Consider the following 27,940-nt stretch of genomic DNA (forward strand, 5'->3'; position numbering starts at 1 on the left):
CTGGGCCTCCGGGGGGCGCTGGTGGACACACTGGGCCTCCGGGGGGCGCTGGTGGACACACTGGGCCTCCGGGGGGCGCTGGTGGACACACTGGGCTGGTTGACACACTGGGCCTCCGGGGGGCGCTGGTGGACACACGGGGCCTCCGGGGGGCGCTGGTTGACAGTTTTGAATAAAGTGGGAGACGTCGACTTCACTTCCCCTCAGAACAATTAATTTGATTGATCAGAATTTCTCCTCTTCAGCTGCACAATAACGTTTCTTCTGTATGTTGTTTACAGTAGTTTGAGTTTCATGTTTGTTTAAAGCTATAAAAACTTATTGTTTAATTGTAGTTCTACATTTTCAAGTTTATCAGCATTTTTACAATATTTTCATATTGACCTGTAATAACTGCTGTATTTCTAAAACATGCAGTTTAACATGATATATAATATCTGAATCTACAGAAAATAATGATAATTATCATATATTATTCACATATTGCACAGTTATGTTATTTATTTTTAGATATATTTGTAAGAACTCATTCGACATCCTTCATAAAGTTGTATATCATAAACAATGTAGATATAGATGTTGTTAGTCGTCCAAAATTCTGTCTGTGTGTATTTGTGGCAGATGTGGCTGCTTTGAACTATTGCTTTGTTAACGCGTTTGTTTATTTGTACTCCATTAATTGACCAAAGAAAAGAAAACAATGCAAAAGAAAAGCTTCTGCCTGCTTTGATCCTGACATGTTTCCTTTGATGTTCCATGTTAAAGGTTCTGATCACCGTCTACTGGCTGGGCCGCGCCGCTAACAGCTGCACGTCGTTCAACGGGCCGACGCTGGACCTCCAGGAGTTCCAGGCTCTGCTGTCACAGATGCGAAAGGTTTGCCGAGTCGTCGTTATTCAGCGCCTCAGATTGTCGGGTTTATGAGTGTGGAGGAGCTGGAACGTCTTCTTAGAACACATCTGGACGTCCAGCCAAACATAGATAGAAACACTAGACGCCCCACAGCCGATCAGCGCCGCCATCTTGGAGAGGTCTCCTGCTCGTGGCTCCAGCGCCGCCATCTTGGAGAGGTCTCCCTCTGGAGTGCAACATAAAGATCCAGGATGGAAGATCCACTAAAACATGTGTAGCTCGCGAGCTAGTCCAGGTAGCAACACCAGCAGTTGCTCATTATAAAGCTGAGGAAACAGTCTGTCCCTCCACCTGTCTATGTGGACGACTGTCCCCCCCCCCCCCCCCATAATCTTTCCATTAGGTTTCCATGGTTTTTGAGGTTTGTACTGACGTAGGCAGAAGAAAAAGGTGGTTGTATGAATCTAAACAGAAGAGGGATGAAGAGCACACCTCCTCCTCTTCTTCCTCCTCCTGCTCCTCCTCCTCCTCTTCCTCCTCCTCCTCCTGCTCCTCCTCTCCTCCTCCTCCTCCTCCTCTCGTCCTCGTCTTCCTCCTCCTCTTCCTCCTCCTCCTGCTCCTCCTCCTCCTCTTCCTCCTCCTCCTCCTGCTCCTCCTCTCCTCCTCCTCCTCCTCCTCCTGCTCCTCCTCTCCTCCTCCTCCTCCTCCTCGTCCTCGTCTTCCTCCTCCTCTTCCTCCTCCTCCTGCTCCTCCTCTCCTCCTCCTCCTTCTCGTCCCCGTCCAGCTCCTCCTCCTCCTCTCCTCCTCTCCTCTAACATGTGGGTGGTGTCCCCCCAGGAGGTGGAGGAGGCAGTGAGTCCCCAGCGCAGCGTCCGGGACAGCGGCTACGTCGACTGCTGTGACTCGGAGCGCAGCGACTCTCTTTCTCCGCCGCGCCGCGGCCGCGAGGATTCCTTCGACAGCCTGGACTCCTTCGGCTCTCGCTCCCGTCAGACGCCTTCGCCGGACGTCCTGGTCGCCCGCGGCAACAGCGATGGTAGATACACCTCCTCCCGTGGCTCAGATCCAGTGCAGGTGCAGGTGTAGATGAAGGAGGTGTAGCGTTCTGCTCCAGCCTCCAGGTAAACCTGAGAACCTCGCTGCAGGTTCTGCTGCTGGTCCTGGTCCCCAGCAGGGGGTTCTACTGATCCTCCACATGAGTCTGCAGCCCTGCTGGTCTTGATCCTGTCAATCAGCCTCGAGGTGAAGAAACATCCTGGAGCTCCGATTCGGTGACACACAGTTTGTGTTGGGTCACGTTAGCGTAGCGCCAGCAGTTTGTGTTGGGTCCTGTTAGCGTAGCGCCAGCAGTTTGTGTTGGGTCCTGTTAGCGTAGCGCCAGCAGTTTGTGTTGGGTCACGTTAGCGTAGCGCCAGCGGTTTGTGTTGGGTCCTGTTAGCGTAGCGCCAGCAGTTTGTGTTGGGTCCTGTTAGCGTAGCGCCAGCAGTTTGTGTTGGGTCCTGTTAGCGTAGCGCCAGCAGTTTGTGTTGGGTCCTGTTAGCGTAGCGCCAGCAGTTTGTGTTGGGTCCTGTTAGCGTAGCGCCAGCAGTTTGTGTTGGGTCCTGTTAGCGTAGCGCCAGCAGTTTGTGTTGGGTCCTGTTAGCGTAGCGCCAGCAGTTTGTGTTGGGTCCTGTTAGCGTAGCGCCAGCAGTTTGTGTTGGGTCCTGTTAGCGTAGCGCCAGCAGTTTGTGTTGGGTCCTGTTAGCGTAGCGCCAGCAGAGGCGGGTGACGGGAACCAGAAGGAACTTCAGGTATTTGTCTGAGATAAACCCCGACCGGGCCGGAGGCTTTTTGAACGACAGGCTGAAGGAGGGTCTGTTTGTTTTCTCTCTCATTTCCTCCTCCAACAGAAGGATTGTTGTGAAACGCCTCCAGACACGACGACTACAAGCTTTTGATTTATTCAGCAGTCCGCAGGCAGGAAACAGTGAAACACAGTGAAACACATTGAAACACAGTGAAACATTGAAACACAGTGAAACACATTGAAACACATTGAAACACAGTGAAACACATTGAAACACATTGAAACACAGTGAAACACAGTGAAACACAGTGAAACACATTGAAACACATTGAAACACATTGAAACACATTGAAACACAGTGAAACACAGTGAAACACAGTGAAACACATTGAAACACATTGAAACACAGTGAAACACATTGAAACACATTGAAACACATTGAAACACATTGAAACACATTGAAACACAGTGAAACACATTGAAACACAGTGAAACACATTGAAACACAGTGAAACACATTGAAACACAGTGAAACACATTGAAACACAGTGAAACACATTGAAACACAGTGAAACATTGAAACACATTGAAACACAGTGAAACATTGAAACACAGTGAAACACAGTGAAACACATTGAAACACATTGAAACACAGTGAAACACATTGAAACACAGTGAAACACATTGAAACACAGTGAAACACATTGAAACACAGTGAAACATTGAAACACATTGAAACACATTGAAACACAGTGAAACATTGAAACACATTGAAACACAGTGAAACACATTGAAACACAGTGAAACACATTGAAACACAGTGAAACATTGAAACACAGTGAAACACATTGAAACACAGTGAAACATTGAAACACATTGAAACACATTGAAACACAGTGAAACACAGTGAAACATTGAAACACAGTGAAACACATTGAAACACATTGAAACACAGTGAAACATTGAAACACAGTGAAACACATTGAAACACAGTGAAACACATTGAAACACAGTGAAACATTGAAACACAGTGAAACACATTGAAACACATTGAAACATTGAAACACAGTGAAACACATTGAAACACATTGAAACACAGTGAAACATTGAAACACAGTGAAACACATTGAAACACAGTGAAACACATTGAAACACAGTGAAACATTGAAACACAGTGAAACACATTGAAACACAGTGAAACACAGTGAAACATTGAAACACAGTGAAACACATTGAAACACATTGAAACACAGTGAAACATTGAAACACAGTGAAACACATTGAAACACAGTGAAACACATTGAAACACAGTGAAACATTGAAACACAGTGAAACATTGAAACACAGTGAAACACAGTGAAACACAGTGAAACACAGTGAAACACAGTGAAACATTGAAACACAGTGAAACATTGAAACACATTGAAACACAGTGAAACACATTGAAACACAGTGAAACATTGAAACACAGTGAAACACAGTGAAACACAGTGAAACACAGTGAAACACAGTGAAACATTGAAACACAGTGGAACATCATTCATCATCATGACAGCGTCATTCGTCATGATGTCATTCATCGTCATGACAACGTCGTTCATCGTTATTCATCGTCATGACAACATTGTTCATTGTCATGACAACGTCGTTCATCGTAATTATGTCATTTATTGTCATGACAACGTCATTCATCGTCATGTCATTCATCGTCATGACAACGTCGTTCATCGCCATTCATCGTCATGAAAAGGGCGTTCATCGCCATGATAACGTCGTTCATCATCATTCATCGTCATGACAACGTCGTTCATCGTCATGACAACGTCGTTCATCGTCGTTCATCGTCATGACAACGTCGTTCATCTATGAATTACTCCAAAGGCAACATAAAGCCAGTTTGAAAATTAATGTTGGAAGACGAGTGTTAACTTCTGTATCGTCTCATAAGCCATCAGATTCACTCATTCACTCATTCACTCAGTCATCATTTATCATTCACCATTCACTCATTCATCATTCACTCATTCATCATTCATCATTCATCATTCACTCATTCATCGTCACTGCTGCTCTTAAAACAGCAGTAACGAGGAAACAATAATGAATTTAAAACTTTAAAGTTTAAATCTTCAACTGAGTCGTTCTGATGATTGAAAAGAAAAAGTCAAAGTGGTTCCGTGTCCAGAAACGTGTCTGTCCATCAGTTTGGACGTCTGGACATAGAAAATGTCCCGTCAGGTTGAGGGACAGTCGCTGAGTCTGAACTGATCAGGACTGAATTCATCCTGGAAAGCTTCTGTGGACGGCCGCTGCTCCTCGTCCACACTGGACATTCCCTCCACCAGCTGTTCCTCTGGTCGTCCTGTGTGGAGTATTATGGGATGTCTGTGGGTGGGCGGAGCCTCTGGAAGCACAACGTCTTCCTGTTGTTTCCTCCCACGTTGCAGCAGATCACAGACGGTGGATTCCTGCAGGCCGGCGGTCTGTCGCTCCACACCAGCCAGTCTGTGTTTATGCCTCAGGAATTCACTGCGTCGGGACGTGTTGGAACAGCTGGAACAGCTGGAACAGCTGGAGGAGACACTGTGTGTTGTACGTCAACACCTAAATAAAGTGAGGCTACAAGTGAATCCCTGGAAGATTCAGGCCTCAGAGCTCCTGTTCAGAGAACCCACTCCGTGGAACGCCTCCTTCGTCTGATGAAGAACGACTCAGTGTGACGACGAGGGGACAAACTACCGACCGCTGGAGTGGAGAACCCAGAACCGTAGAACCCAGAACCGTAGAACCCAGAACCGTAGAACCCAGAACCGTAGAACCCAGAACCGAACTGGTTGAACCGTGAAGCCGATCGAGGTCCAACGATTAGAATCCTGATTTTAATTATTATCCACTGACATGAAGAGCAGGTGATGATGATGATGATGATGATGATGAGGATGGATGATGATGACGATGATGATGATGATGGAGGATGAGGATGGATGGATGGATGGATTGATGATGATGATGATGATGATGATGATGGATGGACGATGATGATGAGGATGGATGGACGGATGGATGATGATGATGAGGATTGATGATGACGATGATGAGGATGGATGGATGGATGATGATGATGATGATGGAGGATGAGGATGGATGGATGGATGGATTGATGATGATGATGGATGGACGATGATGATGAGGATTGATGATGGCGATGATGAGGATGGATGGATGGATGGTGATGATGATGATGATGATGGAGGATGAGGATGGATGGATGGATGGATTGATGATGATGATGGATGGACGATGATGATGAGGATGGATGGACGGATGGATGATGATGATGGATGGACGATGATGATGATGATGATGAGGATTAAGATTGATGATGATGATGGATGAGGATGAGGATGGTGATGATGATGATGAGGATTGATGATGATGATGACGACAATGATGAGGATGGATGGATTGATGATGATAGTGGTGATGATGATGATGATGATGATGATGAGGATTGATGATGATGATGACGACGATGATGAGGATGGATGGATTGATGATGATGATGATGATGATGATGATGGATGATGAGGATTGATGATGATGACGACGATGATGAGGATGATGATGGATGGATGATGATGATGATGATGATGATGATGATGGAGGATGATGATGATGATGATGATGATGATGATGATGGAGGATGATGATGATGATGATGGACGGTCTGTTTCATCCGTCCATGATTCTCCACCTACTGAATGAATCAACATCCTCGACAACGTCGTCGTAACTTTAGAACAATAAACAGACGTTTTGTGTGATTTAAGACGATAAAGAGGTGAAGGACTGATGAAGGGACATTTCTTACTTCCTCCTCCTTCTCATTTACTCTTTTATTTCTCATATTTTGAAACCAACAGGAAGTTCATGTCAACAGGTCGAGTTTCAAAATGAAGTGGATTGAGTTGATTGTTTACAAGTTAATTTAATTCACTACATTGTGCCCCCTCCTTACCCCCCCTCCCCCCCCCCCCCCCCTCCCCCCCGTCAGGCCGCGGCAGCGACTCGGAGTCCGACGCGCCGCCGCACCGTAAGACGCCCGACCTCCGTAAGGACGACATGTTGGCCCGCCGCACGTCGGTGACGGAGCTGCGCACCGCCATGCCCTTCAACCAGTACCTGCCCAACAGGAGCAACCAGAGCGCCTACCTGCCCACGCCGCTCCGCCGGAGGAGGGGCGACAAGGAGGACGGGGGCCGCAAGAGCTGCAGCACCGCCACCTCGCCTGTAGGGGGCGACACGCCGCTCAGGTAGGGCTGCTGCAGCACCGCCACCTCGCCTGTAGGGGGCGACACGCCGCTCAGGTAGGGCTGCTGCAGCACCGCCACCTCGCCTGTAGGGGGGCGACACGCCGCTCAGGTAGGGCTGCTGCAGCACCGCCACCTCGCCTGTAGGGGGCGACACGCCGCTCAGGTAGGGCTGCTGCAGCTGCTGGAGCTTCACTGGTTAACGACATTATTGTTGTTGTACAGTTCAGGGAAAACAAGAGCTGAGACCACATGGGAAATGTTTTTATCATATCACATCATATCATATAATATCATATCATATCATATATAATAATATATCATGTCATATATAATAATATCATATCATATCATATCATATCATATCATATGTAATGTATCATATATAATATATAATATTATAATATATCATATCATATCATATCATATCATATCATATATAATAATATATCATATCATATCATATCATATATAATAATATATCATATCATATCATATCATATCATATGTAATGTATCATATATAATATATAATATTATACAATATAATATATCATATCATATATTATCATATCAAATCTTATCATATCAAATCATATCATATAATATATAATATATCATATCATATATCATATCATATTTGTGTGATCGCAGTGTTTTAGTGTTTTCATTTTTGAAAAGTTTCCCCTGCAACATTTTGAAAACGATGTCTGTTTCCACGGCAACGTCGGGAACCCTGAAATGCGAGTTTTCCCTGTTTGAACTCGTCACGGAGACGAGGAGCTTCGTTCCAAACCTGCAGATGTTCCACCTGCTTTTATTATTCTGATGTTTTACTTTCTTATCAGATTGTTTTCATCACAAGATTTACACGTTTGTAAAACAATGAAATCTAATACAATAGTTCCACGTGTTCTATAATATTTTCTCCGTGGCGTTCAGGAGTTCTACCAGTGGAGTCGTTCTGGACGTAGAACCCTCGCTTTGTGTGGAGGAACCAGGGATCAGTACTTTTCTCTGATGTGTCCCAGGAGGCCGAGGACACGTGTCTTCTAGTTTCAGACAGGAGGCCGAGGACACGTGTCTTCTAGTTTCAGACAGGAGGCCGAGGACACGTGTCTTCTAGTTTCAGACAGGAGGCCGAGGACACGTGTCTTCTAGTTTCAGACAGGAGGCCGAGGACACGTGTCTTCTAGTTTCAGACAGGAGGCAGAGTAGAGACGGAGCGTGTTTTGTTGTTTGTACGGCGTCTTTCTACTGCGTCTTCCTGCTGCGTCTTTCTACTGCGTCTTTCTACTGCGTCTTTCTACTGCGTCTTTCTACTGCATCTTCCTGCTGCGTCTTTCTACTGCGTCTTTCTACTGCGTCTTCCTGCTGCATCTTCCTGCTGCGTCTTTCTGCTGCGTCTTTCTACTGCGTCTTTCTACTGCGTCTTCCTGCTGCGTCTTTCTACTGCGTCTTTCTACTGCGTCTTCCTGCTGCATCTTCCTGCTGCGTCTTTCTACTGCGTCTTTCTGCTGCGTCTTTCTACTGCGTCTTCCTGCTGCGTCTTTCTACTGCGTCTTCCTGCTGCGTCTTTCTACTGCGTCTTCCTGCTGCGTCTTTCTACTGCGTCTTTCTGCTGCGTCTTTCTACTGCGTCTTTCTACTGCGTCTTTCTACTGCGTCTTTCTGCTGCGTCTTTCTACTGCGTCTTTCTGCTGCGTCTTCCTGCTGCGTCTTTCTACTGCGTCTTTCTGCTGCGTCTTTCTACTGCATCTTTCTACTGCGTCTTTCTACTGCGTCTTTCTGCTGCGTCTTTCTGCTGCGTCTTCCTGCTGCGTCTTTCTACTGCGTCTTTCTACTGCGTCTTCCTGCTGCATCTTCCTGCTGCGTCTTTCTGCTGCGTCTTTCTACTGCGTCTTTCTACTGCGTCTTTCTGCGTCCCACGCTGGACATCTAAACTGTCTGAACTTTAGCTTCAGGGGACACTTGTTGAAAACACTGCATGACAGGACGGAGACGTGAGAGGACGGAGACATGAGAGGACAGAGACGTGAGAGGACAGAGGCGTGAGAGGACGGAGGCGTTACAGGACAGACGTGAGAGGACGGATACCTGAGAGGACATATACGTTACAGGACAGATGTGAGAGGACAGAGGCGTGAGAGGACGGAGACCCGAGAGGACATATAAGTTGCAGGACAGACGTGAGAGGACAGAGGCGTGAGAGGACAAAGACGTGAGAGGACGGAGACGTAAGAGGACGGAGACGTGAGAGGACGGAGACGTGAGAGGACAGAGATGTGAGAGGACAGAGACGTGAGAAGACATATACGTTACAGGACAGACGTGAGAGGACATAGGCGTGAGAGGACGGAGACGTGAGAGGACAGGCGTGAGAGGACAGAGATCTTAGAGGACAGAGACGTGAGAGGACAGAGATTTGAGAGGACGGAGACGTGAGAGGACATATACGTTACAGGACAGAGGCGTGAGAGGACAGAGACGTGAGAGGACAGAGACGTGAGAGGACATATACGTTACAGGACAGAGGCGTGAGAGGACAGAGGCGTGAGAGGACAGAGACGTGAGAGGACAGAGATGTGAGAGGACGGAGACGTGAGAGGACATATACGTTGCAGGACAGACGTGAGAGGACATATACGTTACAGGACAGACGTGAGAGGACGGAGACGTGAGAGGACGAAGATGTGAGAGGACGGACGCGTGAGAGGACAGACGTGAGAGGACGGAGATCTTAGAGGACAGACGTGTGTGTGTGTGTGTGTGTGTGTGTGTGTGTGTGTGTGTGTGTGTGTGTGTGTGTGTGTGTGTGTGTGTGTGTGTGTGTGTGTGTGTGTGTGTGTGTGTGTGTGTGTGTGTGTGTGTGTGTGTGTGTGTGTGTGTGATGCATTAGTCCAAACCAGCTCTGTAGTCTAGTTGTGCCCCGGCCACGCCCTCACTGCAATTTCATGTTCATTATATAATTTATCCACAAAACTCTTAAGTGTTATTAAATTTATTGACAATAATGTAAAGACACAGTAAACACAGTAAGTTGTCCTCGGTGCTCCACAGCGTCCTGCCATGGGACACTTCCCACTGCTGTTTGCTAAAACAACCAGGGTGTGCCGGGCGTTCGCTGGAGCACACGAGGCTGTGGACGTCTGGCTGTGGACGTCTGGCTGTGGACGTCTGGCTGTGGACGTCTGGCTGTAGACATCTGGCTGTGGACGTCTGGCTGTGGACGTCTGGCTGTGGACGTCTGGCTGTGGACGTCTGGCTGTGGACGTCTGGCTGTGGACGTCTGGCTGTGGACGTCTGGCTGTGGACGTCTGGCTGTAGACATCTGGCTGTGGACGTCTGGCTGTGGACGTATGGCTGTGGACGTCTAGCTGTGGACGTCTGGCTGTGGACGTCTGGCTGTAGACATCTAGCTGTGGACATCTGGCTGTGGACCCCCATGACCCCTGAAAGTGGAGGGACTCCTTCTCAACATGGAGGGACTCCTTCTCAACATGGAGGGACTCCTCAACATGGAGGGACTCCTTCTCAACACAAAGGTCCTTACAGTCATTGTGGAGGGACTCCTTCTCAACATGGAGGGACTCCTTCTCAACATGGAGGGACTCCTTCTAAACGTGGAGGGACTCCTTCTCAACGTGGAGGGACTCCTTCTCAACATGGAGGGACTCCTTCTCAACATGGAGGGACTCCTTCTCAACATGGAGGGACTCCTTCTAAACGTGGAGGGACTCCTTCTCAACGTGGAGGGACTCCTTCTCAACATGGAGGGACTCCTTCTCAACATGGAGGGACTCCTTCTCAACACAAAGGTCCTTACAGTCATTGTGGAGGGACTCCTTCTCAACATGGAGGGACCCCTTCTAGACGTGGAGGGACTCCTTCTCAACATGGAGGGACTCCTTCTCGACGTGGAGGGACTCCTTCTCAACATGGAGGGACTCCTTCTAAACGTGGAGGGACTCCTTCTCAACATGGAGGGACTCCTTCTCAACACAAAGGTCCTTACAGTCATTGTGGAGGGACTCCTTCTCAACATGGAGGGACCCCTTCTAGACGTGGAGGGACTCCTTCTCAACATGGAGGGACTCCTTCTCGACGTGGAGGGACTCCTTCTCAACATGGAGGGACTCCTTCTAAACATGGAGGGACTCCTTCTCAACATGGAGGGACTCCTTCTCAACACAAAGGTCCTTACAGTCATTGTGGAGGGACTCCTTCTCTAATTAGCTAGTTTTGACACCGTTTTTTCAAAATACTAGTCTACATTGTGGAGGTCAAGGTCAGCGTCGATGGCCTGCCTCAAATAGTCGGAGAACTCTTTGTACATACGCTGCTCCTCCTTCTCAAAGTAGAGGTCATCCTTCTCAACCTTCTTGATACGGAGGTCATCATTCTCAACATGGAGGGCCTGATTCTCAGCGCGGAGGGTCTCAATCTCAGCGTCGAGGATCTGAAGGTCAGACTCGAAGTGCTCTCTCAAACTACGGTGCTCTTCCTTCTCTAAGTAGAGGTTCCAATTCTTGACCTTGAGGTCCTTTTTCTTGGTACGGAGGTCATCATTCTCAACATGGAGGGTCTGATTCTCATCGCGGAGGGTCTCAATCTCAGCGTCGAGGATCTGAACGTCAGACTCGAAGTGCTCTCTCAAACTACGGTGCTCTTCCTTCTCTAAGTAGAGGTTCCAATTCTTGACCTTGAGGTCCTTTTTCTTGGTACGGAGGTCATCATTCTCAGTATGGACGGTCTGATTCTCAGTATGGAGGGTCTGATTCTCAGCACGGAGGGTCTGAGTCTCAGAGTCGAAGAACTCTTTGACAGTACGAAGATTCTCCTTCTCAAAGTAGAGGTTCTCATTCTCAACCTTGAGGTCCTTATTCTCGATGCGGAGGTCATCATTCTCAGACAGGAGGGTCTCATTCTCTGACAGGTGGACTTCATTCTCATAATTGAGCTCCTCAATCACAGTGTCGAGTCTGCCAATCTCATTGTTGAGGGTCTCCTTGGCAACAAGGAGAGTCTTCTCCTTCCAGTGGAGGATCTCATTCTCAGCGCGGAGGGTCTGATTCTCAACATAGAGTTCCATATTCACATTGTCGAGGGTCTCCTTGACAACAAGGAAATCCTCCTTCTCACTGCGAAGGAACTCGTTCTCATCACGGAGAGACTCCTTCTCAACCTGGAGGACCTCAATCTCAGCACTGAGTTTCTCAGTATGGAAATTCTCATTCTCATCGTGGAGGGTCTCATTTTCAGTGTCAATGGCCTCCTTGACAACATGGAGATTCTTCTTCTGAAAGTGGGGGGACTCCTTCTCACCATGGAGGGCCTCATTCTCAACGCGGAGGGTCTCATTCTCAGACAGGATGGCTTCATTCTTAATACTGAGGTTCTCAATCACAGTGTTGAGTCTCTCAATCTCATTGTTGCGGGTCTCCTTGGCAACATGGAGAGTCTTCTCCTTCCAGAGGAGGATCTCATTCTCAGCGCGGAGGTTCTCTTTCTCAACATAGAGTTCCCCATTCACATTGTCGAGGGTCTCCTTGACAACATGGAAAGTCATCTTCTCACGGTGGAGGGCCTCAAGCTCCACCAACTGCTCACTATTCCTCTTGCGGAGGGCGTCATTTGCCAAATAGAGGCCCTGGAGGGTCTCATTCTCAATGATGAGGCTCTCTTTCTCAGCACAGAGGGTCTGATTCTCAGAGCGGAGGGCCTCATTCTCATCGCGGAGGGTCTCAATCTCAGCGTCGAGGATCTGAAGGTCAGACTCGAAGTGCTCTCTCAAACTATGGTGCTCTTCCTTCTCTAAGTAGAGGTTCCAATTCTTGACCTTGAGGTCCTTTTTCTCGATGCGGAGGTCATCATTCTCAATGTGGAGGGCCTGATTCTCAGTATGGAGGGTCTGATTCTCAGCACGGAAGGTATGATTCTCAGTATGGAGGGTCCGATTCTCAGCACGGACAGTCTCAAGCACAGCGTCGGGGTTCCGAAGCTCAAAGTCGAAGTACTCTTTCAAAAGACGGTGCTCCTCCTTCTCTAAGTAGAGGTTCTTATACTTCACCTCGAGGTCCTTTTTCTCGGTGCGGAGGTCATCATTCTCCTCCTGGAGGGCCTCTTTCTCAGTACGGAGGGTCTGATTCTCAGCACGGAGGGTCGGATTCTCAGCACAGAGGGTAGGATTCTCAGCGTCGAGAGTCTGAGTCTCAGAGTCGAAGAACTCTTTGACAGTACGAAGATTCTCCTTCTCAAAGTAGAGGTCATCCTTCTCAACCTTGAGGTCATCATTCTCAACCTGGAGGGCCTCATTCTCAACCTGGAGGGCCTCATTCTCAGTACGGAGGGTCTGATTCTCAGCATGGAGGGTCTCTTTCTCAGCACGGAGGGTCTGATTCTCAGCGTCGAGGATCTGAGTCGCAGAGTCGAAGAACTCTTTGGCAGTACGGAGATTATTCTTCTCAAAGTAGAGGTTCTCATTCTCAACCTTGAGGTCCTTATTCTCGATGTTGAGGTCATCATTCTCAACCTGGAGGGCCTCATTCTTAGACAGGTGGACTTCATTCTCATAATTGAGCTCCTCAATCACAGTGTCGAGTCTGCCAATCTCATTGTTGAGGGTCTCCTTGGCAACATGGAAAGTCATCTTCTCACGGTGGAGGGCCTCAAGCTCCACCAACTGCTCACTATTCCTCTCGCGGAGGGCGTCATTTACAAAATAGAGGCCCTGGAGGGCCTCTTTCTCAATGATGAGGCTCTCTTTCTCAGCACAGAGGGTCTGATTCTCAGAGCTGAGGTTCTTCTCAGAGTAGAGGGTCTCTTTCGCAACAAGGAGGGCCTCATTCTCAGTATGGAGGGCCTCATTCTCAGTATGGAGGGTCTGATTCTCAGTATGGAGGGTCTCTTTCTCAGTATGGAGGGTCTCTTTCTCAGCGCGGAGGGTCTCAATCTCAGCGTCGAGGGTCTGAGTCTCAGAGTCGAAGAACTCTTTGACAGTACGAAGATTCTCCTTCTCAAAGTAGAGGTTCTCATTCTCAACCTTGAGGTCCTTATTCTCGATGCGGAGGTCATCATTCTCAGACAGGAGGGTCTCATTCTCTGACAGGTGGACTTCATTCTCATAATTGAGCTCCTCAATCACAGTGTCGAGTCTGCCAATCTCATTGTTGAGGTTCTCCTTGGCAACAAGGAGAGTCTTCTCCTTCCAGTGGAGGACCTCATTCTCAGCGCGGAGGGTCTGATTCTCAACATAGAGTTCCATATTCACATTGTCGAGGGTCTCCTTGACAACATGGAAATCCTCCTTCTCACTGCGAAGGAACTCGTTCTCATCACGGAGAGACTCCTTCTCAACCTGGAGGATCTCTTTCTCAGCACGGAGGGTCTTATTCTCAGAACGGAGGACCTCAATCTCAGCACTGAGGTTCTCAGTATGGAAATTCTCATTCTCATCGTGGAGGGTCTCATTTTCAGTGTCAATGGCCTCCTTGACAACATGGAGATTCTTCTTCTGAAAGTGGGGGGACTCCTTCTCACCATGGAGGGCCTCATTCTCAACGCGGAGGGTCTCATTCTCAGACAGGATGGCTTCATTCTTAATACTGAGGTTCTCAATCACAGTGTTGAGTCTCTCAATCTCATTGTTGCGGGTCTCCTTGGCAACATGGAGAGTCTTCTCCTTCCAGAGGAGGATCTCATTCTCAGCGCGGAGGTTCTCATTCTCAACATAGAGTTCCCCATTCACATTGCCGAGGGTCTCCTTGACAACATGGAAAGTCATCTTCTCACGGTGGAGGGCCTCAAGCTCCACCAACTGCTCACTATTCCTCTTGCGGAGGGCGTCATTTGCCAAATAGAGGCCCTGGAGGGTCTCATTCTCAATGATGAGGCTCTCTTTCTCAGCACAGAGGGTCTGATTCTCAGAGCGGAGGACCTCATTCTCAGCACAGAGGTCCTTCTCATCGTGGAGGTCATCATTGTCAGTGTGGAGGGTCTGATTCTCAGAGCGGAGGACCTCATTCTCAGCACGGAGGTTCTTCTCATTGTGGAGGTCCTCATTGTCAGTGTGGAGGGTCTGATTCTCAGAGCAGAGGACCTCATTCTCAGCACGGAGGTTCTTCTCATTGTGGAGGTCCTCATTGTCAGTGTGGAGGGTCTCCTTGACAACATGAAGATCCTTCTCCTGACAGTGGAGGGACTCCTTCTCAGATCGGAAGGCCTCAATCTCAGCACATAGGGCCTCATTCTTAATCAGCAGGGCCTCATTAGCAGCACGAAGGGTGTCGACGGTCTTTTCCATATCTCCCCTCGCCCTCTGGTCCTCCTTCTGTTTAGCATCCTGTTTTTTCTTGTTCTCAACAAAAGTTTTTTTGCTGAAGATCTGCTTGAGTTCGGCGATGTGATTGCGCAACACAATAATTTCACCTTGGACCATGTCTCAAATATGTTTCCAAGATGTAGTTTGTAAATACTAGCTTGTTCACTTGTTCGCTCAGGAGTTAAGGTTAGCAAGAACGCTGTCACGATATTCGCAGTTGAAATGTCTATGTAAAGAATTAGCTCAAACTAAATGTCGCTTTTCCAAAAGGCACTGTTGATACGCAGCTCGAGTTGAAGTTGTGTGCCTCCGAGGAGCTGGCATCTATTTATATTGTAGTGACATGAAAGACACATATGACGTCATAAGGCTTTCAAGTTCTCATGATGTCATCTTATCAGGCCACATGAAAGGATGTCATGGCGCTTTCATCTTCTCGTGTTGTGAGCTTATCAGGCCACATGAAAGAATGTCATCAGGCTTTCATCTCTCAGGCCGCTCACTTATCACCAGGATAAATCACCATGGTAACCGACAGTACATGTCTGACTTGCTCCAAGATAGATCCAAGATAGCATGATAGCCATTAGCTCACATCGATGCTAACAAGCCTGTCAGGTAGCTACATCACTGAAACCCTGAGTAGGAAGTGTCTCCATGGCAACAGATGCTGATCTCCTTTGATAGACTTTTTTTATTACCACTGTTTTTTCGGGATTTATTTGTAGACGTTTAGCCGTTAACGTCCCAAAATCTATGGGATTGATCCTTGGATGATGAAAAATCGTCTTTTTCTCTCTACCAGTGAGAGTTTCTGCTTTATTTAGATTTTAAGATAAAATCTTTACCTCTGGTAAAACGTCAATTAGTTCATTTAGATTGGATGCCACCTATAATCTAAGTAATTTGGGATTAATGGATCGATGTGTGGATTAAACATTGGACTTCCAGACTATTGCATTGGGCCAAACTCGATATCGTCACACAGTCTAAACTTCTGAAACAACTTTAAAACACATTCTGATCATTTATTTCCCTTTTTTTCTTCTTCTGTTTAACATTTCACCTGAATTCAAATCCCTCCTTCGCTCCCTGACGTTTCCACGCACAACGAAATTCATCTGGATTGTGCATCAACCTGGAATATCAACAAGTATGGACATGGGATTGGTATCGACGACACTGGTGTTCCCTCGGTACGGGGGCGATACCAGACCTTGCAGTACTGCACACCACCACCAACTACCGAGAACCTGAATCACTTCTTTACACACACTGAAGCTCCGGCGGCACGAGGCGGCGCCGTCTTTGATCCGCGGCTTCAAAAGGAACTTCTACTCATTTGCATGTTCATTATGTGCCGAAAACGGCCAATTATTCCATCAAAGGTGTGAGCAGAGGACCGGCCCCCGGATCCCCGACCATCACGGGACAAATTAGCCAATTAAACGCGTTTGATGTCCGCGGAGTCGAGGAACAATGACGGTGTTAATGTTCACAAAGCTCCGCAAGCCGAGGAACCATCAGTACTGGAACTCACTTATGTGTTTGTTTGCAGAAACATTTGTCGCGTTAGAAGTAAATATCGCCACTTTCACAAAGTCAACGATGGGATTTGTCCCGCAGCTAACTCACATTGCGTTCTCCACAACCTCCCCACCTCACGGGAAGTGTGCTTCGCTTTAAAATCTCTTCAGGCCCGTTGACGAATTGGGAGAATTGAATGTTCTTGCTGGTTTGTTTACGTCAAGCAGACGGGATCTAGACCGTCCGGCCGTCTGCACAAGGAAAGACTTTCCATTAAAGCTTCAAAGTCTTTGTCCCCGAAAAGTTCTCCTCCTCCTGCTTTCTAATCGTTCCTTTCATTTCCACTTCACGTTTCCAGCCTGGTCACCCGGCGAACAATGCTACCGCTAATGTTGCTAATAGCATGTGTGTGTGTGTGTTTTCAGGTGTTGGACAATAGAAACGGACCTCAGCGTCTCTTTTCTTTAGAGAAACTACATAACGATTTCTTTGTGATGCTCAGAGGCTGAAGGCTGTTTGTGTGTTTACTGGCCTGAGGAACGACTCTTAGTACCTGAGGAACGACTCTTAGTACCTGAGAAACGACTCTTAGTACCTGAGGAACGACTCTTAGTACCTGAGGAACGACTCTTAGTACCTGAGGAACGACTCTTCGTACCTGAGAAACGACTCTTAGTACCTGAGAAACGACTCTTAGTACCTGAGGAACGACTCTTAGTACCTGAGAAACGACTCTTAGTACCTGAGGAACGACTCTTAGTACCTGAGGAACGACTCTTAGTACCTGAGGAACGACTCTTAGTACCTGAGGAACGACTCTTAGTACCTGAGGAACGACTCTTAGTACCTGAGGAACGACTCTTAGTACCTGAGGAACGACTCTTAGTACCTGAGGAACGACTCTTCGTACCTGAGAAACGACTCTTAGTACCTGAGAAACGACTCTTTGTACCTGAGGAACGACTCTTAGTACCTGAGGAACGACTCTTCGTACCTGAGAAACGACTCTTAGTACCTGAGAAACGACTCTTAGTACCTGAGAAACGACTCTTAGTACCTGAGGAACGACTCTTAGTACCTGAGAAACGACTCTTAGTACCTGAGAAACGACTCTTAGTACCTGAGGAACGACTCTTAGTACCTGAGGAACGACTCTTAGTACCTGAGGAACGACTCTTCGTACCTGAGAAACGACTCTTAGTACCTGAGAAACGACTCTTAGTACCTGAGAAACGACTCTTAGTACCTGAGAAACGACTCTTAGTACCTGAGGAACGACTCTTAGTACCTGAGGAACGACTCTTAGTACCTGAGAAACGACTCTTAGTACCTGAGGAACGACTCTTAGTACCTGAGGAACGACTCTTAGTACCTGAGGAACGACTCTTAGTACCTGAGGAACGACTCTTAGTACCTGAGAAGGTAGGGCTGCTTCAGCACCGCCACCTCGCCTGTAGGGGGCGACACGCCGCTCAGGTAGGGCTGCTGCAGCACCGCCACCTCGCCTGTAGGGGGCGACACGCCGCTCAGGTAGGGCTGCTGCAGCTGCTGGAGCTTCACTGGTTAACGACATTATTGTTGTTGTACAGTTCAGGGAAAACAAGAGCTGAGACCACATGGGAAATGTTTTTATCATATCACATCATATCATATAATATCATATCATATCATATATAATAATATATCATGTCATATATAATAATATATCATATCATGTCATATCATATCATATATAATAATATATCATATCATATCATATCATATCATATGTAATATATCATATATAATATATAATATTATACAATATAATATATCATATCATATATTATCATATCAAATCTTATATCAAATCATATCATATCATATAATATCATATAATATATCATATCATATATCATATCATATTTGTGTGATCGCAGTGTTTTAGTGTTTTCATTTTTGAAAAGTTTCCCCTGCAACATTTTGAAAACGATGTCTGTTTCCACGGCAACGTCGGGAACCCTGAAATGCGAGTTTTCCCTGTTTGAACTCGTCACGGAGACGAGGAGCTTCGTTCCAAACCTGCAGATGTTCCACCTGCTTTTATTATTCTGATGTTTTACTTTCTTATCAGATTGTTTTTATCACAAGATTTACACGTTTGTAAAACAATGAAATCTAATACAATAGTTCCACGTGTTCTATAATATTTTCTCCGTGGCGTTCAGGAGTTCTACCAGTGGAGTCGTTCTGGACGTAGAACCCTCGCTTTGTGTGGAGGAACCAGGGATCAGTACTTTTCTCTGATGTGTCCCAGGAGGCCGAGGACACGTGTCTTCTAGTTTCAGACAGGAGGCCGCGGACACGTGTCTTCTAGTTTCAGACAGGAGGCCGAGGACACGTGTCTTCTAGTTTCAGACAGGAGGCCGAGGACACGTGTCTTCTAGTTTCAGACAGGAGGCCGAGGACACGTGTCTTCTAGTTTCAGGCAGGAGGCCGAGGACACGTGTCTTCTAGTTTCAGACAGGAGGCCGAGGACACGTGTCTTCTAGTTTCAGACAGGAGGCCGAGGACACGTGTCTTCTAGTTTCAGACAGGAGGCCGAGGACACGTGTCTTCTAGTTTCAGACAGGAGGCCGAGGACACGTGTCTTCTAGTTTCAGACAGGAGGCCGAGGACACGTGTCTTCTAGTTTCAGACAGGAGGCCGAGGACACGTGTCTTCTAGCTTCAGACAGGAGGCCGAGGACACGTGTCTTCTAGTTTCAGACAGGAGGCCGAGGACACGTGTCTTCTAGTTTCAGACAGGAGGCAGAGTAGAGACGGAGCGTGTTTTGTTGTTTGTACTGCGTCTTTCTACTGCGTCTTCCTGCTGCGTCTTCCTGCTGCGTCTTTCTACTGCGTCTTTCTGCTGCGTCTTTCTGCTGCGTCTTTCTACTGCGTCTTTCTACTGCGTCTTTCTGCGTCCCACGCTGGACATCTAAACTGTCTGAACTTTAGCTTCAGGGGACACTTGTTGAAAACACTGCATGACAGGACGGAGACGTGAGAGGACAGAGACATGAGAGGACAGAGACGTGAGAGGACAGAGGCGTGAGAGGACGGAGGCGTTAGAGGACAGACGTGACAGGACGGAGACCTGAGAGGACATATACGTTACAGGACAGACGTGAGAGGACAGAGACGTGAGAGGACGGAGACGTGAGAGGACAGGCGTGAGAGGACGGAGATCTTAGAGGACAGACGTGAGAGGACGGAGACGTGAGAGGACGGAGACGTGAGAGGACGGAGACGTTAGAGGACAGACGTGAGAGGACGGAGACGTGAGAGGACAAAGGCGTTAGAGGACAGAGACGTGAGAGGACGGAGACGTGAGAGGACGGAGATGTGAGAGGACGGAGACGTGAGAGGACATATACGTTACAGGACAGACGTGAGAGGACATAGGCGTGAGAGGACGGAGACGTGAGAGGACAGAGACGTGAGAGGACGGAGACGTGAGAGGACGGAGGCGTGAGAGGACAGAGGCGTGAGAGGACAGAGACGTGAGAGGACAGAGATGTGAGAGGACGGAGACGTGAGAGGACATATACGTTACAGGACAGACGTGAGAGGACATATACGTTACAGGACAGACGTGAGAGGACGGAGACGTGAGAGGACGAAGATGTGAGAGGACGGACGCGCGAGAGGACAGACGTGAGAGACTGTCTACTGCGTCTTTCTACTGCGTCTTTCTGCGTCCCACGCTGGACATCTAAACTGTCTGAACTTTAGCTTCAGGGGACACTTGTTGAAAACACTGCATGACAGGACGGAGACGTGAGAGGACAGAGACATGAGAGGACAGAGACGTGAGAGGACGGAGGCGTTACAGGACAGACGTGAGAGGACGGAGACCTGAGAGGACATATACGTTACAGGACAGATGTGAGAGGACAGAGACGTGAGAGGACGGAGACGTGAGAGGACAGGCGTGAGAGGACGGAGATCTTAGAGGACAGACGTGAGAGGACAGAGGCGTTAGAGGACAGACGTGAGAGGACGGAGACGTGAGAGGACGGAGATGTGAGAGGACAGAGACGTGAGAGGACGGAGACGTGAGAGGACATATACGTTACAGGACAGACGTGAGAGGACATAGGCGTGAGAGGACGGAGACGTGAGAGGACAGAGACGTGAGAGGACGGAGACGTGAGAGGACGGAGACGTGAGAGGACAGAGACGTGAGAGGACGGAGACGTGAGAGGACATATACGTTACAGGACAGAGGCGTGAGAGGACAGAGACGTGAGAGGACAGAGACGTGAGAGGACATATACGTTACAGGACAGAGGCGTGAGAGGACAGAGACGTGAGAGGACAGAGACGTGAGAGGACATATACGTTACAGGACAGAGGCGTGAGAGGACAGAGGCGTGAGAGGACAGAGACGTGAGAGGACAGAGATGTGAGAGGACGGAGACGTGAGAGGACATATACGTTACAGGACAGACGTGAGAGGACATAGGCGTGAGAGGACGGAGACGTGAGAGGACGGAGACGTGAGAGGACGGAGACGTGAGAGGACATATACGTTACAGGACAGAGGCGTGAGAGGACAGAGGCGTGAGAGGACAGAGACGTGAGAGGACAGAGATGTGAGAGGACGGAGACGTGAGAGGACATATACGTTACAGGACAGACGTGAGAGGACATATACATTACAGGACAGACGTGAGAGGACGGAGACGTGAGAGGACGAAGATGTGAGAGGACGGACGCGTGAGAGGACAGACGTGAGAGGACGGAGATCTTAGAGGACAGACGTGTGTGTGTGTGTGTGTGTGTGTGTGTGTGTGTGTGTGTGTGTGTGTGTGTGTGTGTGTGTGTGTGTGTGTGTGTGTGTGTGATGCATTAGTCCAAACCAGCTCTGTAGTCTAGTTGTGCCCCAGCCACGCCCTCACTGCAATTTCATGTTCATTATATAATTTATCCACAAAACTCTTAAGTGTTATTAAATTTATTGACAATAATGTAAAGACACAGTAAACACAGTAAGTTGTCCTCGGTGCTCCACAGCGTCCTGCCATGGGACACTTCCCACTGCTGTTTGCTAAAACAACCAGGGTGTGCCGGGCGTTCGCTGGAGCACACGAGGCTGTGGACGTCTGGCTGTGGACGTCTGGCTGTAGACATCTGGCTGTGGACGTCTGGCTGTGGACGTCTGGCTGTAGACATCTGGCTGTGGACGTATGGCTGTGGACGTCTAGCTGTGGACGTCTGGCTGTAGACATCTGGCTGTGGACGTCTAGCTGTGGACGTCTGGCTGTAGACATCTAGCTGTGGACGTCTGGCTGTGGACGTCTAGCTGTGGACATCTGGCTGTGGACCCCCATGACCCCTGAAAGTGGAGGGACTCCTCAACATGGAGGGACTCCTTCTAAATGTGGAGGGACTCCTTCTCAACGTGGAGGGACTCCTTCTCAACATGGAGGGACTCCTTCTCAACACAAAGGTCCTTACAGTCATTGTGGAGGGACTCCTTCTCAACATGGAGGGACTCCTTCTCAACACAAAGGTCCTTACAGTCATTGTGGAGGGACTCCTTCTCAACATGGAGGGACTCCTTCTCAACATGGAGGGACTCCTTCTAAATGTGGAGGGACTCCTTCTCAACGTGGAGGGACTCCTTCTCAACATGGAGGGACTCCTTCTAAACGTGGAGGGACTCCTTCTCAACATGGAGGGACTCCTTCTCAACACAAAGGTCCTTACAGTCATTGTGGAGGGACTCCTTCTCAACATGGAGGGACCCCTTCTAGACGTGGAGGGACTCCTTCTCAACATGGAGGGACTCCTTCTCGACGTGGAGGGACTCCTTCTCAACATGGAGGGACTCCTTCTAAACGTGGAGGGACTCCTTCTCAACATGGAGGGACTCCTTCTCAACACAAAGGTCCTTACAGTCATTGTGGAGGGACTCCTTCTCAACATGGAGGGACTCCTTCTCAACACAAAGGTCCTTACAGTCATTGTGGAGGGACTCCTTCTCAACATGGAGGGACCCCTTCTAGACGTGGAGGGACTCCTTCTCAACATGGAGGGACTCCTTCTCGACGTGGAGGGACTCCTTCTCAACATGGAGGGACTCCTTCTCGACGTGGAGGGACTCCTTCTCAACATGGAGGGACTCCTTCTAAACGTGGAGGGACTCCTTCTCAACATGGAGGGACTCCTTCTCAACACAAAGGTCCTTACAGTCATTGTGGAGGGACTCAATCTCTAATTAGCTAGTTTTGACGCCGTTTTTTCAAAATACGTGTCTTCATTGTGGAGGGACTCAATCTCTAATTAGCTAGTTTTGACACCGTTTTTTCAAAATACTAGTCTACATTGTGGAGGTCAAGGTCAGCGTCGATGGCCTGCCTCAAATAGTCGGAGAACTCTTTGTACATACGCTGCTCCTCCTTCTCAAAGTAGAGGTCATCCTTCTCAACCTTCTTGATACGGAGGTCATCATTCTCAACATGGAGGGCCTGATTCTCAGCGCGGAGGGTCTCAATCTCAGCGTCGAGGATCTGAAGGTCAGACTCGAAGTGCTCTCTCAAACTACGGTGCTCTTCCTTCTCTAAGTAGAGGTTCCAATTCTTGACCTTGAGGTCCTTTTTCTTGGTACGGAGGTCATCATTCTCAACATGGAGGGTCTGATTCTCATCGCGGAGGGTCTCAATCTCAGCGTCGAGGATCTGAACGTCAGACTCGAAGTGCTCTCTCAAACTACGGTGCTCTTCCTTCTCTAAGTAGAGGTTCCAATTCTTGACCTTGAGGTCCTTTTTCTTGATACGGAGGTCATCATTCTCAATGTGGAGGGTCTGATTCTCAGTATGGAGGGTCTGATTCTCAGCACGGAGGGTCTGAGTCTCAGAGTCGAAGAACTCTTTGACAGTACGAAGATTCTCCTTCTCAAAGTAGAGGTTCTCATTCTCAACCTTGAGGTCCTTATTCTCGATGCGGAGGTCATCATTCTCAGACAGGAGGGTCTCATTCTCTGACAGGTGGACTTCATTCTCATAATTGAGCTCCTCAATCACAGTGTCGAGTCTGCCAATCTCATTGTTGAGGGTCTCCTTGGCAACAAGGAGAGTCTTCTCCTTCCAGTGGAGGATCTCATTCTCAGCGCGGAGGGTCTGATTCTCAACATAGAGTTCCATATTCACATTGTCGAGGGTCTCCTTGACAACATGGAAATCCTCCTTCTCACTGCGAAGGAACTCGTTCTCATCACGGAGAGACTCCTTCTCAACCTGGAGGACCTCAATCTCAGCACTGAGTTTCTCAGTATGGAAATTCTCATTCTCATCGTGGAGGGTCTCATTTTCAGTGTCAATGGCCTCCTTGACAACATGGAGATTCTTCTTCTGAAAGTGGGGGGACTCCTTCTCACCATGGAGGGCCTCATTCTCAACACGGAGGGTCTCATTCTCAGACAGGATGGCTTCATTCTTAATACTGAGGTTCTCAATCACAGTGTTGAGTCTCTCAATCTCATTGTTGCGGGTCTCCTTGGCAACATGGAGAGTCTTCTCCTTCCAGAGGAGGATCTCATTCTCAGCGCGGAGGTTCTCATTCTCAACATAGAGTTCCCCATTCACATTGTCGAGGGTCTCCTTGACAACATGGAAAGTCATCTTCTCACGGTGGAGGGCCTCAAGCTCCACCAACTGCTCACTATTCCTCTTGCGGAGGGCGTCATTTGCCAAATAGAGGCCCTGGAGGGTCTCATTCTCAATGATGAGGCTCTCTTTCTCAGCACAGAGGGTCTGATTCTCAGAGCGGAGGGCCTCATTCTCATCGCGGAGGGTCTCAATCTCAGCGTCGAGGATCTGAAGGTCAGACTCGAAGTGCTCTCTCAAACTATGGTGCTCTTCCTTCTCTAAGTAGAGGTTCCAATTCTTGACCTTGAGGTCCTTTTTCTCGATGCGGAGGTCATCATTCTCAATGTGGAGGGCCTGATTCTCAGTATGGAGGGTCTGATTCTCAGCACGGAAGGTATGATTCTCAGTATGGAGGGTCCGATTCTCAGCACGGACAGTCTCAAGCACAGCGTCGGGGTTCCGAAGCTCAAAGTCGAAGTACTCTTTCAAAAGACGGTGCTCCTCCTTCTCTAAGTAGAGGTTCTTATACTTCACCTCGAGGTCCTTTTTCTCGGTGCGGAGGTCATCATTCTCCTCCTGGAGGGCCTCTTTCTCAGTACGGAGGGTCTGATTCTCAGCACGGAGGGTCTGATTCTCAGTACGGAGGGTCTGATTCTCAGCACGGAGGGTCGGATTCTCAGCACAGAGGGTAGGATTCTCAGCACAGAGGGTAGGATTCTCAGCGTCGAGAGTCTGAGTCTCAGAGTCGAAGAACTCTTTGACAGTACGAAGATTCTCCTTCTCAAAGTAGAGGTCATCCTTCTCAACCTTGAGGTCATCATTCTCAACCTGGAGGGCCTCATTCTCAACCTGGAGGGCCTCATTCTCAGTACGGAGGGTCTGATTCTCAGCATGGAGGGTCTCTTTCTCAGCACGGAGGGTCTGATTCTCAGCGTCGAGGATCTGAGTCGCAGAGTCGAAGAACTCTTTGGCAGTACGGAGATTCTTCTTCTCAAAGTAGAGGTTCTCATTCTCAACCTTGAGGTCCTTATTCTCGATGTTGAGGTCATCATTCTCAACCTGGAGGGCCTCATTCTTAGACAGGTGGACTTCATTCTCATAATTGAGCTCCTTAATCACAGTGTCGAGTCTGCCAATCTCATTGTTGAGGGTCTCCTTGGCAACATGGAAAGTCATCTTCTCACGGTGGAGGGCCTCAAGCTCCACCAACTGCTCACTATTCCTCTCGCGGAGGGCGTCATTTACAAAATAGAGGCCCTGGAGGGTCTCATTCTCAATGATGAGGCTCTCTTTCTCAGCACAGAGGGTCTGATTCTCAGAGCTGAGGTTCTTCTCAGAGTAGAGGGTCTCTTTCGCAACAAGGAGGGCCTCATTCTCAGTATGGAGGGCCTCATTCTCAGTATGGAGGGTCTGATTCTCAGTATGGAGGGTCTCTTTCTCAGTATGGAGGGTCTCTTTCTCAGCGCGGAGGGTCTCAATCTCAGCGTCAAGGGTCTGAGTCTCAGAGTCGAAGAACTCTTTGACAGTACGAAGATTCTCCTTCTCAAAGTAGAGGTTCTCATTCTCAACCTTGAGGTCCTTATTCTCGATGCGGAGGTCATCATTCTCAGACAGGAGGGTCTCATTCTCTGACAGGTGGACTTCATTCTCATAATTGAGCTCCTCAATCACAGTGTCGAGTCTGCCAATCTCATTGTTGAGGTTCTCCTTGGCAACAAGGAGAGTCTTCTCCTTCCAGTGGAGGATCTCATTCTCAGCGCGGAGGGTCTGATTCTCAACATAGAGTTCCATATTCACATTGTCGAGGGTCTCCTTGACAACATGGAAATCCTCCTTCTCACTGCGAAGGAACTCGTTCTCATCACGGAGAGACTCCTTCTCAACCTGGAGGATCTCTTTCTCAGCACGGAGGGTCTTATTCTCAGAACGGAGGACCTCAATCTCAGCACTGAGGTTCTCAGTATGGAAATTCTCATTCTCATCGTGGAGGGTCTCATTTTCAGTGTCAATGGCCTCCTTGACAACATGGAGATTCTTCTTCTGAAAGTGGGGGGACTCCTTCTCACCATGGAGGGCCTCATTCTCAACGCGGAGGGTCTCATTCTCAGACAGGATGGCTTCATTCTTAATACTGAGGTTCTCAATCACAGTGTTGAGTCTCTCAATCTCATTGTTGCGGGTCTCCTTGGCAACATGGAGAGTCTTCTCCTTCCAGAGGAGGATCTCATTCTCAGCGCGGAGGTTCTCATTCTCAACATAGAGTTCCCCATTCACATTGCCGAGGGTCTCCTTGACAACATGGAAAGTCATCTTCTCACGGTGGAGGGCCTCAAGCTCCACCAACTGCTCACTATTCCTCTTGCGGAGGGCGTCATTTGCCAAATAGAGGCCCTGGAGGGTCTCATTCTCAATGATGAGGCTCTCTTTCTCAGCACAGAGGGTCTGATTCTCAGAGCGGAGGACCTCATTCTCAGCACAGAGGTCCTTCTCATCGTGGAGGTCATCATTGTCAGTGTGGAGGGTCTTGTTCTCAGAGCGGAGGACCTCATTCTCAGCACGGAGGTTCTTCTCATTGTGGAGGTCCTCATTGTCAGTGTGGAGGGTCTGATTCTCAGAGCAGAGGACCTCATTCTCAGCACGGAGGTTCTTCTCATTGTGGAGGTCCTCATTGTCAGTGTGGAGGGTCTCCTTGACAACATGAAGATCCTTCTCCTGACAGTGGAGGGACTCCTTCTCAGATCGGAAGGCCTCATTCTCAGCACATAGGGCCTCATTCTTAATCAGCAGGGCCTCATTAGCAGCACGAAGGGTGTCGACGGTCTTTTCCATATCTCCCCTCGCCCTCTGGTCCTCCTTCTGTTTAGCATCCTGTTTTTTCTTGTTCTCAACAAAAGTTTTTTTGCTGAAGATCTGCTTGAGTTCGGCGATGTGATTGCGCAACACAATAATTTCACCTTGGACCATGTCTCAAATATGTTTCCAAGATGTAGTTTGTAAATACTAGCTTGTTCACTTGTTCGCTCAGGAGTTAAGGTTAGCAAGAACGCTGTCACGATATTCGCAGTTGAAATGTCTATGTAAAGAATTAGCTCAAACTAAATGTCGCTTTTCCAAAAGGCACTGTTGATACGCAGCTCGAGTTGAAGTTGTGTGCCTCCGAGGAGCTGGCATCTATTTATATTGTAGTGACATGAAAGACACATATGACGTCATAAGGCTTTCAAGTTCTCATGATGTCATCTTATCAGGCCACATGAAAGGATGTCATGGCGCTTTCATCTTCTCGTGTTGTGAGCTTATCAGGCCACATGAAAGAATGTCATCAGGCTTTCATCTCTCAGGCCGCTCACTTATCACCAGGATAAATCACCATGGTAACCGACAGTACATGTCTGACTTGCTCCAAGATAGATCCAAGATAGCATGATAGCCATTAGCTCACATCAATGCTAACAAGCCTGTCAGGTAGCTACATCACTGAAACCCTGAGTAGGAAGTGTCTCCATGGCAACAGATGCTGATCTCCTTTGAT

General features: G+C 48.3%; 1 protein-coding gene across 1 annotated transcript in view; it reads left to right on the forward strand.

Annotated features, from left to right (window-relative positions):
* Positions 1-765: 765 nt before the first annotated feature.
* LOC308148159 (LIM and calponin homology domains-containing protein 1-like) overlaps positions 766-27,940 on the forward strand; it is a gene marked incomplete at its 5' end in the record, with an annotated part of 88,453 nt that continues 61,278 nt past the window's right edge. The window contains 3 exons of the mRNA XM_080521596.1: positions 766-876; positions 1,690-1,888; positions 6,693-6,951. Of these exons, the coding sequence (XP_080377722.1) occupies positions 766-876; positions 1,690-1,888; positions 6,693-6,951 (569 nt within the window). The remainder of the gene's footprint in view (positions 877-1,689; positions 1,889-6,692; positions 6,952-27,940) is intronic.

The sequence above is a fragment of the Blennius ocellaris genome (genome assembly GCF_963422515.1).
Source record: "Blennius ocellaris genome assembly, contig: SCAFFOLD_107, whole genome shotgun sequence".
In the NCBI taxonomy this organism is placed as follows: Eukaryota; Metazoa; Chordata; class Actinopteri; order Blenniiformes; family Blenniidae; genus Blennius; species Blennius ocellaris.